This window comes from Vigna angularis, chromosome 7, assembly GCF_016808095.1.
Source record: "Vigna angularis cultivar LongXiaoDou No.4 chromosome 7, ASM1680809v1, whole genome shotgun sequence".
Lineage (NCBI taxonomy): Eukaryota > Viridiplantae > Streptophyta > Magnoliopsida > Fabales > Fabaceae > Vigna > Vigna angularis.
The window spans coordinates 14,492,355-14,511,360 of NC_068976.1; the positions used below are offsets into that span (position 1 = coordinate 14,492,355).

The 19,006-nt window shown below is 31.3% G+C and overlaps 2 protein-coding genes across 12 annotated transcripts; both read left to right on the top strand.

Moving 5' to 3' along the window:
• Positions 1 to 2,551: 2,551 nt before the first annotated feature.
• LOC108337704 (uncharacterized) lies at positions 2,552 to 3,410 on the top strand. Its single transcript, XM_017574278.2, has one exon. The coding sequence runs from the start codon at positions 2,645 to 2,647 to the stop codon at positions 3,101 to 3,103; it is 459 nt and encodes a 152-aa protein (XP_017429767.2). The 5' UTR covers positions 2,552 to 2,644; the 3' UTR covers positions 3,104 to 3,410.
• A 3,028-nt stretch (positions 3,411 to 6,438) lies between these two features.
• Positions 6,439 to 18,414, top strand: LOC108336238 (protein WHAT'S THIS FACTOR 1 homolog, chloroplastic). Of its 11 annotated transcripts, XM_052880520.1 has the most exons (6): positions 13,257 to 13,556; positions 14,469 to 15,830; positions 16,480 to 16,620; positions 16,764 to 16,825; positions 17,702 to 17,762; positions 18,082 to 18,414. In XM_052880520.1, the coding sequence occupies exon 2, from the start codon at positions 14,501 to 14,503 to the stop codon at positions 15,827 to 15,829; it is 1,329 nt and encodes a 442-aa protein (XP_052736480.1). In that variant the 5' UTR covers positions 13,257 to 13,556; positions 14,469 to 14,500; the 3' UTR covers position 15,830; positions 16,480 to 16,620; positions 16,764 to 16,825; positions 17,702 to 17,762; positions 18,082 to 18,414. The 11 variants fall into 11 exon arrangements, with proteins under 11 accessions (XP_017428099.1, XP_017428103.1, XP_017428096.1 ...); XM_017572610.2 differs by lacking the exons at positions 13,257 to 13,556; positions 16,764 to 16,825 and adding an exon at positions 6,439 to 6,641; XM_017572614.2 differs by lacking the exon at positions 16,764 to 16,825 and having other exon boundaries at positions 13,254 to 13,556; positions 16,493 to 16,620.
• Positions 18,415 to 19,006: the final 592 nt, after the last annotated feature.

The following is a 19,006-nucleotide window of genomic DNA, read 5'->3' on the forward strand; positions in this document are numbered from 1 at the left end:
GAATCTAATCATTTTGGTATCCATTGAATTTGACATATTTTTCCAAGTGTTCAAGGTACTTCCGCTATTGATCGTTTGCATAGTAACGAAGCAAAATAAGGGAAGAAAAAACACAGAAGATCCTAGATAATGATTACATAATATATATAGATGCAAATGTTGGAGCAACCAAGAAAACAAAAATATATTGAATTATAATTTTAGTCTCATTTTTCTGTTAAGGTTTTGAGTCAAAAAAAATTGTAATTTTTATCAAATTTATTTTAATTAACATATAGAAAAAAAATACATATTTGCTAAATTTTTTAAAACAACAATTTTAAACACAGACAACAAAAAGAGAATCAGATGGCAAGAAAAAAAAAACATAACGTATCAATAAAGACGTTGTAAAAAATAAGTTAAGAAAATAGAGAAAATGAGTCACACATTCACCATGTAAATGTTGTCCTAAATAATACTTTGTAGCATGTTCGTAATTTTTTATGATAACAACCTCAAAACTTATGTTTAAAGTGATTTTTTATTAATTTAAAAGGTCAAAGTCTTTATCTTCTTTCTATCTATTGTTAAAATTCCAAAGTAAGAACTAGAAGAAATTTTTTCTTTTATATATATAAAACGAGAAAATGTTAAAATATAGAAAATTAGTATAGGAGGATACAAAATAAAAACAATTAGCTATAAAAGGATTGGAATTTTAAGTCAAGTGCACTCTACTTTATCCAAATTTTGGCATTTGTATTCAATCTTATAGTTTTAAATAGTCATGAAATTGTTTAAAAGAGAAATTTAAATTAAAAAATGTTAATAATAAGATTCCCTAAAAAATCCATAATAAAATAAAAGTGGTTGATGTTAAAATAGTGTTTTTCTACGCTTCCTAGTTCCAAGTTCCAATCATGATTCGTGACGGGAACCTGTGTTGTGTGAAGTGCATACTTGCAACTTTTGTCTTCTCTCTGTAGATTAATCTACAAGCTATAACCCCTCTTCACCAGAATTTAGATTAGCCGTTATTATTAATCACAAATCACGTGATATAGCAACATAGCATAGCCCCTTTATATTAATTTAGATCCTACACAGAGTACTGCTACTTCTACATTGCAACCAAAACAACTCCATCATCATTTTCAATTCATCACCATGAAACAGAACACCAATGACAACAACAACAACAATGGTTGCAATGATGAAGAAAACATAGTAAATGTTCCTTTCTCTTGGGAACACAAGCCTGGTCTCTCTAAAGTCACTGCTCATGGCCACAATGGCTCTGGCTTGGTGCTTCAGCCTCCTCCATGTTCATCATCAGATCATAGACACAAAGTGGAGGAGGAGTCTCAGATTCTGTGTGCAGTTCAGACCTCGCTCAGAATCAGCTCCTTTAGGATGGAGACTCAGAAGGAGGAAGACCCTTTTGTTGAAGCTTACAAGAAATGCACTCAAAGCCCCTTTATACATCAGCACAGCAATAGGGTCCAAAAGAACCTTAGATCTTGGCCTACCATAAGGAAGTATGTCAACATTCTTTCTTGCAAGCACTCCAATGATGTTTTGTAGTCGCAAATAATAATGCCTATATGGAAGTTCGGATGATGATGATATCTTCAATTCTTTGTTTACAAAAACTCTGTCATATCTAGTCAGACAAGGTGGTCGGCTACATTAATCACATGATGTCAGGAATGTTATATGCTATGAGATCTCTCTTCACAACACCTTCTCCAAACTCTTTCTTCATGCCATTTAGGCTTTTAATGTTTTGTTTAATGTAATTTTCTTTGTCTGGAGGAGGGGGAGTCTTTTTGTAAGTATCATATATGACAATTGAAGTGCCTTAGTTTAGTTTTATATATATATATATATATATATATATATAGAAAAGGATTGGTGGAAATAAAACAAGAAAGCAAGAGCATAGTGCCTGACTAGTTTATAATTTTCTATAACCTGATTCATGTTACATGACTCAAAAACAGATTGTCCCCTTTTATCTGATTCAGAACCTTGGCCTGCTATGAGCTTTTTTATGCATTTTCTTCTGACAGAGCATGCACATAGTATATTTTATAGAGACAGTTTTGTTCAAGATAGATAAGCTTGTGAGTGATGCAACTGTATAACCACGATTTTAAGTTGAAATCATTGATTAATTGGATGAGTTTTGCGTCTGCTAAGCTACACACTCATTGGTCTAGCTTGTGCAATTTGATGCTTTTTGAAAGCAATGTTTTGAGCTAATCTAGTACATATTATAAGTGGGGGTGAGGACAGAGGAGGAACAAGTCAACCATCATAGGTTTGTCTTATACTCTTGTATCTCCTTGCTATTGTCTTCTTCTGAGTGATGTAAAACCCGTGTGAACTTGGTCTTCTTTGCCCAACTCATGTGTCATCATTTTCCAAGTTAATTTCAAGCCACAAAACTAAAATTGTCTATGCTTACGTTTTATGTGCTTGTCCAATGTCCATTGAGACTGTGCCATCAGACACACTGTGATGGAAGTGGACCAAAAAAATCTATATATAAATTATGATGGCATAATCATAGAATAACACTTCCACCACCACCTCAGGTCCTCAAGCCACACATAAGTATAAGGGTCTTGTCATTATTCCATTACCAAAAACTGAGAGAATGAGTCAACCAAAGGATCATTCAGCGAGAAAGGTAGCATTCTCATGGGAAAATAAGCCTGGTGTCTCCAAAGTAACAAGTACTCCTCCTGCTGAAACTCTCATCCCAAAAGAGCAAGAGTTTTTGGCCAAGCTGCCACCCCCTCCTTGTACACCAGAAGAAGCCACTCTCAAAAACCATGTTCATAATTTCCAAATTCCACTTCCTCCTTGTGCTTTTCAGCCTCCTTTTTACAGAACTTCCTCCAAAAGGGGTCTCTGGGTTCAGGACAAAGACCCTTTTCTAGCAGCTTTCAAAGAGTGCACCAAGAATCAGAAAAGTGCCAAGGTGAACAAAAAGTTTATCAAAGATGGAATCCAGTCAAGGGTAAGGAAGAGCATGTCCTTTTTCTCATGTACCAGATCTTGCACTGTTCATGACACCAATTTGCTAAGGATCTCTCACCTAGATGATGATTGATATGTTGTAAGTTGTAACCTCTTAATCTGGTGTTCTATTGGGGTGATTTCTGCAGAACTTACTAGTCAAGGTATAGTATAATAGATGTGTGAAGAATAATCAAAGTGACAATATTTCTGCTGCTGTTATGTATGCTTTCTGTATGGTTTTTTGCTGAATCTTATGCTATCGATAGCTATTGTTGACTGGAAAATCAAAGGCAGTAGTAAATGTATGACTTTGCAAAAAGGCTAGTTATTTCTAAATACTGTTATGTTGTAGGCATACCTTATTTTAAAAATTTATTTATGAAACTTGTTTAGGTGTAGTTGATAACCTGCTATGGCTTATTTTACAGTTCATGTAATTTTGCTTTTATCTGTGTAGGAATTGAACAGGTTAGAGAACTTCATATTGGGCTAGTTTTAATTCATGAGAGATGTTATGTTAATTCAGTGATAGGTTATTTCTTTAATGGTTAGTATTGTAGATAAAGTATATGATTATTGATATATTGACCAGAAGAAATTATTGGAATAGATGACAATTAATACAGGGTAAGAGAAGATATTTAAATATTCAAATCATAACCCACAAAAAAATTCCTTTTTTTTTAATAAACTTGTCAATATAAGTGTAAATCATTTAAGTGTCACTTCATTGTTTAATTAAAATTTTGAGAAAATTATTTTGCATTTATTTTTTTAATAAAAAGCTATTGAAATTAGTGTGGAGAAAACGGTTAATGAATAAGTTAATCGTTTATAAATAAACATAGTATTTTGGTGAAATATTGTTTCGTCATACATTTAACTAAATAATCTTTTTCTATTAGAACGTCAATCTGAGTCATTTTCAAAGTAAGAAATTATGATGACAATTTTTATTCTAAAAATTGAAAACTTTTGATAAGGATAAACTAAAATGATGTTTTTAAAATTACGGCATGGCGAAAGGTACATAAAAAAAAATCATATTTTACTAAAGATCTTATATATAAAAGTGTTTAATTACTTTTGAAATAATTCTCTAAAATATTATTGATATTTCTTGATATTATGTTATCCTTGAAAACGTAGTATTTTGTACGGAATTGCCTACTACTTATGTTAAATAATAGATTACACAAATTTTATCATTTTTTTTATATGAATGTATATAATAGAAATATTTAATTTATAATCCAACTACGAGCACTAGAATTTCTAGCTTGGTCCACTAAGGTAACCACTATAATCACCCGAAAATTGAAGCAAAGAATGCGAACACTTTCCTTTTCCTCTTCTTCTACCGTTTCATTATTCACTTCTTTCCTTTCAACTTTATATGCTATTAATTATCCAACTCATCTTCCATGTATACTAATCCTTCTTTAATATTTTAATATAAATAAGATCAACTAAATAATAAAGTAAGTATAGAAAACGTCGATTAAAAATAAAAATAATTTTACAATAAATGTAAATTTAATCTTTCAAATTATTTTTATAATAATCTTAAACTTCATTTCTTAATAAAAGTAATATAATACTATTTTTATTTAAGTAAATGATATTATTTTTAAAATCACAATTCTATGTACTTATTAAAAATATATAATATCTGAAATTTAGAAATTTAAATATTTAAATATATTATTTATTGTAGGTGATTGAAAACCCTTCGGCCATGTTATTTATAGTCTTTAATTGGATTCAAAGCAAGTGAGATATTACTATCTATAAAAAACTTAATTAGGTGTTGGATATCAGGTTAAAACTATTAAATATCAAAGATTATGAAGGATGTATCACTTAACCAAGTGCCAAGAACCAAACACCAAAATGTCGAATACTAATAGACCCATGATTGAGGCCCAATCAAATAAGGGCTCATGGTCAACAAACTATTTCTATAAATAATATTTTAATCATGATTTGAATTCACTTTTCACATTAATTTGAAATTTGATCAGAATCTCCAACTTGAACATTCGAAAAATCTTTTGTAGACATCTTTCAATTAGGTAGAAAATAAAAAAGGCTTAAATGACAGGATGAAAGAAGACTTTACATAATATATTTCGTTTGGCAAGAGCAACCCTAAATTAAATTTGATAAAGAAATTAAAAGTACATATATTATTTAAAGATTGATAAAACAAAATTAAATAATAATTCTCATACTAAAAATATATTTTAGTCTTACTTTAATAAATTAAACATATATTTTAGTCTTACTTTAATAAATTAAACATATATTTTTATATGTTTGTCTAATTTGTCTACTTTTAAAAATAAACATTTTCCCTATTCCAATTATATTTTTAGAATTGACTATTTAAAAAACACTTGTTGAAGGAAGGTACTTTGTGGTGAGGAGTTTTATTTGTACATAAAAGCCAACCAGAATAAAGTCACATAGCTAAATTATACAACAAAATGAAAATATCCTCATTTATTTAAACACAAATGTTAAATTTTTAAATATCTAAGATTCAATTTTTTTTTCTTTGCAAACTAAGGAAAGTTGAACATCAAAACGATATGTGATGAGAGAAAAAAAAGTTTATACAATTACATGTAGAAGATCTAAAATTTGAAGCAAGTGCAAATGAACCTTAAATTTACCAATGTAAATTTTATAACAACATTTATTCTTAGCATTAGAGGGTAAAACATAATAGAATTCTTAAACAATCTTCTATACCAACTTAATAACTTTTGCAACCAATGCAACATGTAAGCACATTTAAGTATATTTGAGTAATTTTCTACACCAACAATTTTCTACATGTAAGCACATTTGAGTATATAACAACCAACGGAACATAAAGAAGCACCATAATCTCTTAGTTTGAAAATGAACCCTAAGTTCCTTTTTATCCATACCTGGTTTTAATTCACTCACATATTAGAGTGAAATAATTATAAGGATGATTTTTTTAAGAAAATAAATAATAACAATTTTAAAAATGTAGTAAGATAAAGTCTTTTAAAGTTTATTTCTAGTTATATAACACAAGGGCCGATTGAAGATGTTCTAATAATTAAAGAATTAATCTTTTTATACATATTGGTGAGAACACGTGTATCTCCACTTTTTTATTACGATAACAAAAAATAAAAAGAAAATTTATTATAATTACCAACGTAACCTTTTATTCAATTTTATGAAAAAATAAGTCTATAAATAAATAATTTCAGTAATTCTATTATAGGTAATATTTTTATTGTGAAACAGTGAAATGTGTATTCACTTTTTTTTAATTAAATATAAGTAAATTTTATAATTTTATCATACATAATCGTTTTTTATTTCCTTTTTATTTTTCTCTCTTTTTCTCCTCCAAAATGAAATCCAAAAATCAATTTTGTTAGTTAACTTTCCCCCTTTCTCGTAGAAACAACAGCCCTAGAATTTCTTCCCCTCCTTCTCCGTCAATTCAGTCCTTCGACATCGTGAAGCATGAGCAACTATAAATTTGAGAAGCTCAAACCCGCTGCTGAGGAGGTTGAGCACGTGGTGGCGCTAATGCTTCTCCTATGAAGGTCAAAGACGGTGTTGTGATTGTCCTAAAGGTGAGATTTTTAAAATCGTACATTATATAGTCTGAATTCTATATAGTATGACAACGCATTCATTTCCTATGCATTGATTTGATTTCTGATACTATTGGAGTGAACAAAGTATATCTAAAGAACAACGCGAGTTAGGTTATATTAGTAACAAGTAAATTCTTTGTACATAAAAAATATCAAGATTTTTTTTTGACAGGATAACAATTGCAAAGTTTGAGATCATCCAGAAAGCATTATCAACTTGAAAAGTCTACTCGGGTATTGAGCGTTTACTAAAATTTACTTAAAAAGAACTGAATTTTTTTTTTCAATAAAAAATTGTAACTTTGGAAAAAGAGAATAGAATCGAGTTTCTTTTATTATTTAGAATCTTCGTATATGTGTGGATAACACATACATTTTTTTCTATTTTATTCTATAGATACAGTTGAAAAATTTGATAAGACATTTTTTGTGTTTGAAATTGGTATTGGTTTGGGTTCTGAGATTTTCGGTGATATGAATTGGTTTTCCAGTGGTAGTTGTAATTGCACTCTTATTGTGCGTTTATCGGTTTTGGTTATTCCTATACATATTTGATTATGCGAGTTTATAGGGTATAAAAAGAGGGTTATGGATACTGATGTGAAGAATGATAGAATACATTGAAATATTTTGGAGAAGGGTTTTGGGTGAAGATAAAGAGTGAAAGAGATATAGAGATAGGGAGTGAAATGGGATCCATTGTTTAAATAAGTGATTTGTTTGGTGTTCCTTCACGGTTCTTCCATTTCATCTTCTGCTTCAGAACTGAGAAACATCACTGACTGGTGCTGGTTTATGATGTTTTTAGTATAGAAATAGAAAATGGATTTAGAAAAGTCACATTGAGCGGGAAAAGATGCAATACCTCTGGTTGGGGATTTTTTTTTTGTTTTGTTTGAGTAGCACAGTTACATTTTTTATTTTCCTAGCATACTCCTCCATATTTGCTTGCATAGCACAGTTTTTATTTTTAGTGTCAGAATTTGTTATTCGGATAGTCAAATTCTGACCTTCAATATTTGGTTAATGGTGGCCGGAATATTACTAGGAATTCGTAAATCAATGTATTACTGTTATTTAATAATTTAAGTTAATTATTATTTTATTGTTCAAAAGTTTAATATTTAGTAGGATCAGTGTATTAATATATTTTGATTGTATTAAGTTATGTGGTTAAATTTTTTGGTATGGTTTTATTTTTTTTATTTGTGTGATTTGTTTGATTCTTTAATAATTTAATTTTTTGAAAATTATTAATAAGAACGATTTTATAAAATTATATTTTGGAATTATTATTTAAATATTGAAAATGTTAGTTGTTAATAGATATGTAGAAAAAAAAAGTAAAGGAATTACCTATACCTAGTTGTAAAGTAGTTTTAGTATATATGTGTTCATGTCCATATTTACAATCTCAACTTCTAGTTGTCATTGTTGATGGCTACAGTGAATATTTGACCCTATAAATAGAGGTTGTTCGAACAATTTAATCAACTTAGTGACACATTACTGAAATCAGTCATGACATCTAGAACGTTAAATGTGTTGGTATATTTTAATGGGCACTATGTTCACATAAGAAAACTAACTACTCTGAAACATACATTAACTCTCAAATGGTTTGGTGACCATAACAAATATAATGACTATCCTCGAAGTGAAACAAGTAATCATCAACCAATTCAACGTGTCAACACTAAAACAAAAAAAAAAGTTATAGAAGTTCATGTTGATATAATGACATTTATTACAACAATTTATCGAAAAACAACTCTTATGAACTTTGTTATAATTTGTTTAATAACTTTAATTTGTCACTAAACTTATATATTGAGAATGATGTACTTTGATCACTAAACTTATATATTGAGAATAATGTACTTTGATCACTAAACTTATATATTGAGAATGATGTACTTTGATTTCCAAAAATGTCATGCACTTTATGTTATGATTCTTGTTCTCATATGTAACATGTATCTAATTTCATTTAATATTTCACACCACTTATCTTTTACCATTTATTTAATCTAATGTGCAAGTTACATGATCACCTAAGTGGCTGTATCAATTACATGATCATCTAAGGTAATGTGCAAGTCACATGATCACCTAAACTAATCTGGAAGCCATGGTGACTTAACTTTTCGCCCACCAATTTCAAAACACAAATATTGAAATTTTTTCTTTCCTACCACTTTGCAAAAATTCAACCATCGACCAATCTTCTTCTACCTCAACTTCAAATGGCTCCTTTCATATATGCGTGCATCTACGACAATAGTGACATGATTACTATCTTGAAAGCGGTGTTTTGTTTAGGTTTGTCAACAAAATCATAATTTGCATAGAGGTTTTCTATTGTCGTAGTTAATTAAGCTACTGCAAAAGGCGAAGAGAGATCCAACCCATCCACCTCCACTTTCAATCCTCCAATTTAGATGTTCAACACAGATTTTTGGTAGATACGTGACTTTCACAACGACTCATATTCAAGATGACGATGACTTGGATGAAGCCATCAACATCATAAAGGCCAACCCAACTTTGAGATGTCTAGCAATTTGCTTGACCTACACCACATGTTTTTCATCTTCCTAACCCAATTATTTACTCTTTCTTACGAATATCAGCTACCCTCACAAACCCAACGCATGTTTCAGTCATTTGACCTTAAAACCACATATATAGAGGATGGAAAAATGACATACAATCATACACCAAACTCTTAATTAGTCCATTGACCTCACAAATTTTCCAATATTTCGCACACGACAACATAAAACCCTTGTCCCCTCCTGTTGTACCAAAAAGTGAAACATAAGGCTTACCTTCATTGTTATTAGACCCATCTAGTAAGGATGAGGATGAAATCCTAAGCCAATATACAAAATGATGCTGAAGAAAACTTAGAACCCTCTAATACAACAACAACAACCTCATATATCTCTTCCATACAATCTGTCCCAACACTTGCAGTCTTATCAAGAATTTCCCCAACATCTACACTAAGAATATCCTCATGCATATGACCACCATTTGATTTTTCATGAGAAATTCGAGCATACACCTAATACATTGACATAGGGAATGAGATTCCAACCAAAGGAACAAGTTATAAATGCTCTAAACACATTTCACATCACAAACCATTGCACATACAAAATCACAATCTCCAACACAACAAGGTTGATGGTGCAATGTGTCCACCAGTAGTGTCTATGGAAGTGTCAAGCCATCTTTCGTATAAGAGATCATGTATGAGAAATAAGAAGAATTGAAGGTGCTCATACATGTGCCACATAACTCATTACAAAAGATCATAACAGGCTGGGATCACAAATCATTTCTCAACACATTTTTGAGATGGTCAAATCTGATTCATTCACACTAATTGCAACAATCATTGCTTCCATCGAGACCTTCAATGGGATATACTACATTGTACACTAAGGCTTGCTTGACGAATTAACAAACAATTGAACATGTGTACGAAACCTGAGAAGAATCATTCAACAAATTGTCATGGCAATTGCAAGCAATGCAAACTTTTGTTCCTAGGTTTGTGTACAAACTCAAAACTTTGAAAAGACTTTTTTGGACCTTCTAACCATGTGTTAATGGATTTCCCCGTTGCAAATCATTGGTGCAAGTGGACACGAAAAGTTCACGAGCACTCTTCTAGTGATTGTAACACAAGATAGGAGAAACAACATACTCCTTATTGCTTTTTCTATAATTGAGGTTGAAACAACAAAAGTTTATTTATTTATTCCTAAAAAACATTAGAAGACATGTTACACTTCAACAAAACATGTGCTCAATTTTGGATCGCAATAGCTCCATAAGTGTATCATTCAATAGACCAATGAGTGACTAGACTTAAGGAAATTGTATGTATGTGCATTGCATTCGACACATTACACAAGATTTCACTTGAAAGCTTAGGAATATAACTTTGAAGAAGGACCTTGTCAATATGGGTAAGTATTTAAATTTATACAATTTTATTCAATTATATGACATGTTCATTATTCTTTGTCAAATTTAATCAGTAATATTTTTTTAATTATATTTGCATCATACTTGATGATTGAGCCACAATTTAACTATTACTACAATATTTAGGGAAGCCAATATGGAAGTAGTAGTTTGGATTAGCCAAATTACAAGACAACATTAGACACTTGCATATGATCAAGTTAAGAGATGGGTGACCTAACAACTAATTTGGTTCAAGCAATCAACTCAGTCCTCAAGAAGACAATAAATTTACTAATCTCCTCAATAGTATTGACCACACACACCAAATGCAATTCCTTTTTTCACAAAAAGAGAAAAACACATAAATGTAATGTTAAGTGTTGGGCATGTCTATTATGAAAATACCACCAAGGTCTATCATGATTTTGATTCAAAATCAAACACCTACAAGGTGGTTCAATTAGATAGAAATACAATAAGATTCAAAGTGGAGGAGATTGTAAACCCAAGAGAATATGTACTCTAGAAAAATTTATCTTCAGGTTAGATGAACAGAGGTGTGATAGTGGGAAGTTTCAAAAAATTCTTTTATCGTGTTCACATATCTTAGTAGTTTACAAACATTCTTATCACGACTTCAACATGTATATTAGTCTTCACTATAGGTTGGATGTTGTCATTAGAGTGTATGATCATATATTTGGTGATCTAAGACATAAAGAATATTGACCACCACACCAGATCCACAAATTTGGCCTCATCTAGCTATAAGAAGGAACACAAAGGGTGGATTCAAATAATCTAGAATAAGGATTTAGATGGATATCAGAAAAGGAGGATACTCACGAAAATGCTCATACCGTGAAATCTCATACCACACAATAAATCATTGTCATCACAACCTTGACATTAGAAGATTCACATCTCACCATTCACTGAATAAGAGTTCTATTCTTTGTTACCTTCTAAATTTAACTAGGCCTTTTCTAAATAACTTAATAACAAAATTTGATATAAAAATGCTTTAATATTTAAATGTTTTTGTTAACTTTAACTAAATAATTCTTCTACACATAACAATATTCCATATAATTCATAGAAAATAATACAATTAAATTATTAACAATTTAATATTAGATATATTGTTTTACATATTAAAAATTTTATTTCCATTTTTTTAATAATAAAGCACTACTTATTTATTAACAGTAATTTCTAATTTCATAATTTTTACTACAGTTTCTACTAACATTTCACAATTTTTTATTCTTTTTTTTTATATAATTTCTATCTTTTAACTCTGTTTTTAGTTCTTTCATATTCAAATTCTATTAAATATACTTATACATTTATTTTTTAGTTTTTTATATTTGAATTCTATTAATTATACTTATACATTTATTTTTTGTTTCTTTCATATTTGAATTTTATTAAATATATTTATATATTTATTTTTTATTTCTTTCGTATTTAAATTCTATTCAATATACTTATACATTTATTTTTACTTTTTTTATATTTAAATTTTTATTTGTTTCATATACTTATATATTTTTCATTTCTTAATTTTTATTTCCATTTCCTATTATCTGATAAATAAAAATTAAAAAATTATTTAAAAAGTATAACTTAACAAAATTCAAGCATAAATAAATATTTCCTCATTAAGAAAGATATAATTTCTTTCTTTCCTTTTCTTTTATTTTAATAAAAATTAAAAAATTAAAGAACCAACTCATTGATTCAGTTTTTCGGGAATGGTATTCCGGATACCATTACCCAAAGTGAAGGTTAGAATTCGACTTTCTGATAATCAAATTTTGATCTAAATTGAAAACTGTACATTTAAATATAGAAAACAATATAAAAAAAAATGAAACTGTGGTAATAAATAAAAAAATCCAGGTTGAGTGAAACAACTCCCATGTCAGTTTGTAATGTTTTGTTCTGAATTTCAACATTTTAAAATACCGCTTTGTTTACTCCTATATTCTAGTTGTAATTGAGGCCAATGTTAATTACTGAATAGATAATTTTGAACTGGTACGTAAGAAGAAAGAAATATAATAATTTTAAATAAAAAATAAATATGTATATGTAAAAGGTAAATGATAGTAATGAAATTAATTTTTGAAATATAAATTATAAAACATGCATTTGTTTTAATAAAATAACATTATTGTGATATTAAAAATATAATTAATATTTTATTAAATAAATTAACCGATACATTTATAGAAAGGTTCCACCTAAATTTAAGACTAAAAATGATTTAATTTAACTAAGATTATAATATTTTATATTTATTACTAGTAAAAACACATATATTTATTATCTTTTCTGTATACAAAATAATTTTCCTATTTTATCTTTTATTGCATTTTAAAATGATAACATTTTGACCTTAATATCTTCTATTACATGTTTAAAGAAAAAAAGAGAAGAAAAAGTAATGGATATAAGCTGCCTCATTCACCATTGCCTGCATTTTCTGGTAGAAGAAGTTGGTAATAAGTGTGTATTTTGAATTTAGGTTAAAAAATTTATGAATTTAATTCAATAGGCGTTGAAAAATATAGTTTATTATAATTTATAATTTAATTGGAGTTTGAGTTAAATTGTGCGTATAACATGAAAAAAAGACATAAAATGCATAATATTCAATAGAAACTGAAAATTAGTGAAGTAAAAAATTATAGCACGAACAATTGTGACGGTTGGAACAGCAATGATGTCGTGACCTGAGGAGAGAACCACCGCGCACCACCACGCCATTACCGGAATGACAACGACGTCACGAATTGCGGCAACAACGACGGCATGGCGAATAGAGAGAACGACAGTGCCTAACGAACAGAGAGAGCCGTCCGCGAGGAGAGGGTGAAGACAAGAAGGAACCTAATCGCGGTGAGTTTTTATTTATTTCCACACACGAAACGCCAATCAATGGTGTCGTTTCTGTTTTAAAAAAATGCCCCGCTGAACTCGCCAACTCGATTGAAAGCTTGTCATTTTGGCCGAGCTTACCGAGTTAATGACGAGCCTATCGATTTTGCTCCAAAAACGAGTCTGCTTACGACTCAACTCGGGAAACCGGTGTGTTAACGTAAACTCGTACGTTCTCACATGTTAACAGTGGAGCTTGCTAACCATGATTGTCATAGTGTTTTATTACTTCGTTTTTATGTTTGGTTCTAGGATTGGGGTTTAGGATTTTGTTCTTTGCTTCTTTCTTTTTCTGACTGCTTTTTGCTTCATTTTTTTCTAATCTTTTGGCTGGTTCTGTGTTATGATGGAGGCGATAATAAGAATATGGTGGTTGCATAATGAACTTTACAAGTTGTCTTTGAATGATTTTGTCTATGCTCTGCAACCGCTTCGTACTGTGTCTTTTTAGAGTCTGACGATCTCAACTAAAATCAATAATGTAAAAGCTATTCAAGTTTAGTTTAAAGGTATTTGATCGATCTTTCATAAATATAAACTGTACTTCTGCTAATTGTTTTTTGGAAATATGACGAAAGTTTCAATTTATTTGGTTTTAAACTAAAATTCTTTTTTCCCTTCTCACATGCTCTTAGACAGAACAACCTTCCAAGTAGAGAATGCCGAAATTGTTCCTGATATAGACCCGGTATTTGACATCAAATTATTATGACACTTTACCTGGCTCAACTACAAAACTTTTCAATCCTACAAGGCTACACCATAAACACCTTTTTTTCACTATGTGTAATGCAGTATGTTTTTAGTATTGTTTCTTTTTGTTGATTATTGGGTAATTGAACTTATGCTAGATGGTGCTCTATGGAATTGCAGACAGTAACGTTGGGAAGTAAGTTGGATTAGTGATGGTGATGTGTAATCGGTGGTTAGGAAGAACAAGGGATCGTTACTGTTACCACGGTGAGTTTCTGATCCGATGGATGACGAGTAGCAGGAGGGTCCAAGATAGGAGCAAGAAGAAGAGGGTTCACGACCTTGAAGTTGTAACTGAGAAATGGAAGATAGTCTCCAAAATCATTTACTTAATGGAGCTTTTGAAGCAAGAACCCGAAATGGTTATTCCTGTTCGCTCCCTAGAGAATCACCGCAGGCAAATCAACCTCCCTAGGCCCCACCGAATCTCTGATTTCCTCCGCAAAACCCCCAAACTCTTTGAACTCTACAAGGACCAAAAGGGGGTCCTATGGTGTGGCATGACCCCAAAAGCTGAGGACTTGATGGAACAACAACAAAGGGTCATCGAGGACCATGCTGACAAGGCTGCAGAATACGTTACAAGGTTTCTCATGATGTCAGTGGAGAAACGCCTTCCGTTGGAGAAGATTGCTCACTTTAGAAGAGATTTTGGGTTGTCCTTGGATTTTAGAGTCCATTGGGTGCACAAGTATCCTCAACATTTTAAGGTGGTGAAAACACTTGATGGGATTGAGTTTTTGGAGCTTGTGTCTTGGAATCCTGAATGGGCAATTACTGAGTTGGAGAAGAAGGCGGTGAGAGGAGCTGCTGGAAGTGGAAGTGAAAGTGAATTCCCTGGCATGCTTTCACTTCCATTCCCTTTGAAGTTTCCTTCAAATTATAAGAGGGTATATCGGTACTATGCTGAAAAGATTCAACATTTTCAGGAGATGTCTTATTTGTCTCCCTATGCAGATGCCCGTGGACTTAAGGCTGGTTCTTTGGAGTTTGATAAAAGGGCTGTTGCTGTTATGCATGAATTGCTTAATTTCACTATTGAGAAGAGGTTGGTCACTGATCACCTTACTCACTTTCGTTGGGAGCTTGTGATGCCTCAGAAATTGATGAGGCTTCTATTGAAGCATTGTGGGATCTTCTATGTGTCAGAGAGGGGGAAGAGGTTTAGCGTGTTTTTGACTGAGGCTTATGAGGGTTCTGAGCTCATTGAGAAATGTCCCTTGGTGCTGTGGAAGGAGAAGGTTCTAGGGCTTGTGGGTTACAGAGGGAGGAAGAAGAAGTTGGAGGTTTCTAGTGAGGGGTCTGATGCGGAATGTTTTGATGATTTGGTTTCGGACCAGTGTGATTCTGAATTGGGGGAGTTGCATGTGAAGATTGATCAAACTGGTACCTTGGACTATGAGGATCCTTTACTTGGGGATGATCTTGAGATGGATGTTGGAGAGATTGCCCAAACTTATCGAAAATTTGAAAACTCATGAGGTCAGAGTGTGTTCCAATTTCAATAGAGATAGATAATTGTTTCATTTTTGAGGATTGTATTCCTTGATGTAAAATCAAACTCTTGGGAGCATGCAATTGTTTACCTTAATGCATAATATTTTGATTTTGAGGGTTACTTTTGATTTTCATTGGAAGTAGATTTCAAATTGTCTGTTTGGGGTTGCTGATGTTTCATTTGGTCGAATTTGGTTCACGTTCTTGGAATTTGGTCAACCATTATTTCAGTAGTGCAATTTCAATCAACATGATAAGTTGACTTCCAGATTTAAAGTAAAAGCTGATGTGACATTATACAACACACCCACCTTATCATTCTACTGCTACATCAACTTTTGCATTAAATATTGGTTATAAGTTAACAGATCAACAAAAAATAGAAGATTAAAATTGTGAAAACCAAATTTGACAAAACAAAATATATCGGCAGTGGAGACTAAATTTGAGAAATGACTCAATAGGTAAGTATAAAGAGTGGTATTAAATATTTTCTTTAAAAAATCTGCAAAATAAGGTATTGATTATTAAGAAAATATTGGTGAACCTAGTGGGTGTATTTTATGGCATGAATATTTCACTTTATATTGTTGTTTTCCTCTAAAATATAGAGATTGATACAGTGTATTTATAGTTTGGTGCCTCAGGAGCTCAGCTACAGACCAAGTGTAATTTTCTACTGAATAGTGAGCGCTTATATGGGCAAGTTGGAAAGATAAAACAGACTGAAGAGATCTTCTTGGAGATGCTTGATGTGGAATGTGGTCAAGATCAAGTAGGGTGCATGATGCTATTTCATCTAATATATTTGTTATGTGTGCTGCAAGCTCAGTCTTTATTTGTTTACGTTGTTCTGTAGCTTTTTCTTGATGGAATTCATTTGTTAGCCATATTTAGAGTGTGTTTGGTGTGCCCTAGGTCCTTGGGCCAGTCTTGTGGGATCAGTTTTGCCGGTTTTGTTACGTGTGAGCAGCTTTGTGGTAATCTGCTAGCTATGCTATTATTTGAGAATTAGACTTTATTTTTAAGCTGTGTACGCATGGAATTGTGAAAAATCATATGAATATGTTGTTTTCAGAAAATGTGGAAGTGACAACCATTTTAACTTGTGGTTATTTACATATGGTAGATAATTTTGTGTAACTCTTTTCTAGGAAAATGTCTGTAGGCTGAGAATTTTATACAGAGTCTTAAAGAAAACTTGGAGCTTGACACCGCGGCTTACAATACCTTCATCAAAGTCATGCTTGAAGCAAATCAATATTAAGTATCTTGCATGAACAGGATAGATATAATGAAACAGGAGGTTTGCAGGCAAATTGAATTTTGCGTCCAGTATATTTTATTTAAAAAATTCCTCTGGTGTTGTTCCATCAGTTGAAACATCCAGCACAATGATAAGGTTATAGTTTTGATAGGCTATTTGTTATGTAATATCAATTTCATATCTATCTTTTGGTTACTGTTTTTAAGACAATGTTAAACTGATGATACAGTAGTGTCTATTAACAAGATCGAAAGTTGGATAGAGCAGTGGAGATAGTCAACAAAGCTAGCTCACTTGGTGTTTAGCTGGATGAAAAATCATACACGAATTTGAATGGCTACAAGGGGAAAACTGATATTGTGTCTTTTTACCTTAACCTAGATGAACTGTTATAATTATAATTCAACATTGTATCCGGCTGGAATTCATATGCCAATTTTTCTTCATTAGTATTTGATATGAATGTATTTTTCGATATGACATGAGATTAGCACATCGATATTATCAAATCTGTATGATTATTAATTTGTTTTCTTTCTCATGCACAGTTTTCCTAGAATTTTGCAATTGTAATAATTTTATTTTGTAGGTATGATGCTCGATGCTTCGGAGTCAGTGTAATGCAGGAAGAAGGTATAGAACCTCGAAAGGTGAATTTGATTTTGTTTTACCACATTTTCATCCCAAAAACTCCAGTTCTTGTCATCTTTTTATTTATTTCATGTTTATGATCTCTTTGCTCATTAACTTCTATACTGCTCTAAAGAAACTCCGGTTTTAGGATTATGTATAATTTATGTGAATTTTAGTCAGATCCTGGTAATGGTTATTTGTAGTTCATTGGTTCTGCGTTATCATATTTCCTACATTGGACAAACATCAAATTATTTTGCATTTCTGGCATCATTTAGTTTGTAATTGTTGAATAACGCTTTAGTACTAATTATTTGCCTTTGCTTGGGAATACAGGTCAGTTGCAATATCATGATCAACGTATAGGCCAATGCTCGAGTTCTTATCGAAACAGAAAATATCTAATTTGTAAACCTGGAGAAAACCTTACATGCTATCCATAGGAAAGGCATTCCACCATCTTGTGTCCATTTTAATATTTTACTCCACGCTTTCACAAAAGCTAGGTTGATGAAGCCAAGAGGGTTTACGAGGAGCTATCAACTTTTGGTATAGTTCCTGACCTTGTATGTTTTATCGTACCATCCTGAAATGTGGATATGTGGAAAGAAGGAATGAACTATTTTGAAAGTATATGTGAGTTAACAAAAGGCGAAAGGTTCATCATGAGTGACGCTGTGCCCTCTGACAAATCTGCCGAAAACCAATGTAAAGTCAAAAGCTAAGGAAATATTAATTTCAACGAACAATGGGATGCCATTCCTTAAGAAACTTGAGGTTGGATTAGGAGAGTGAAAACTCCATGAGATACTTGTGTATTTGAGAAGAATTATGATGGTGGAACAAACTAATCAACCTGGCAATGGTTATGGTGGATGCTGCATGTATGCTGTGGATGGCACGATGATTGGGCTCGTGGCTCAGACATGGAGAATAATGTTATAATAGAATATGTGTTCATTATGTTAAACTCGGTTTGAATCCCTAAAATTAAGAATGAGAAAAATTAATTGAAGTGCACTGAATTACTAATTAATTGTATTATATTATATTAACAGCTTTTAACTGTTTAAATTAAAAATTGAATTGTACTATTTTATAGATTAGTTTTAAAAAACAAAACTTCTAAAGTTATAGTTTAGTTAATTACTCATTGACTTGGTCAAATTGGGTTCGTTTTTTTTGTAAGAGTCGACTTGGTTGAATTTGAGTTAAGATCTACTTAATCGAGTTTCAATAGTTGATGTTTAGGTCAAATTTT

Excerpts from the sequence above, each read along its gene's own strand:
- LOC108336238 (XM_017572610.2), top strand. The coding sequence starts at position 14,501 with ATGGTGATGTGTAATCGGTGGTTAGGAAGAACAAGGGATCGTTACTGT.
- LOC108337704 (XM_017574278.2), top strand. The coding sequence starts at position 2,645 with ATGAGTCAACCAAAGGATCATTCAGCGAGAAAGGTAGCATTCTCATGG.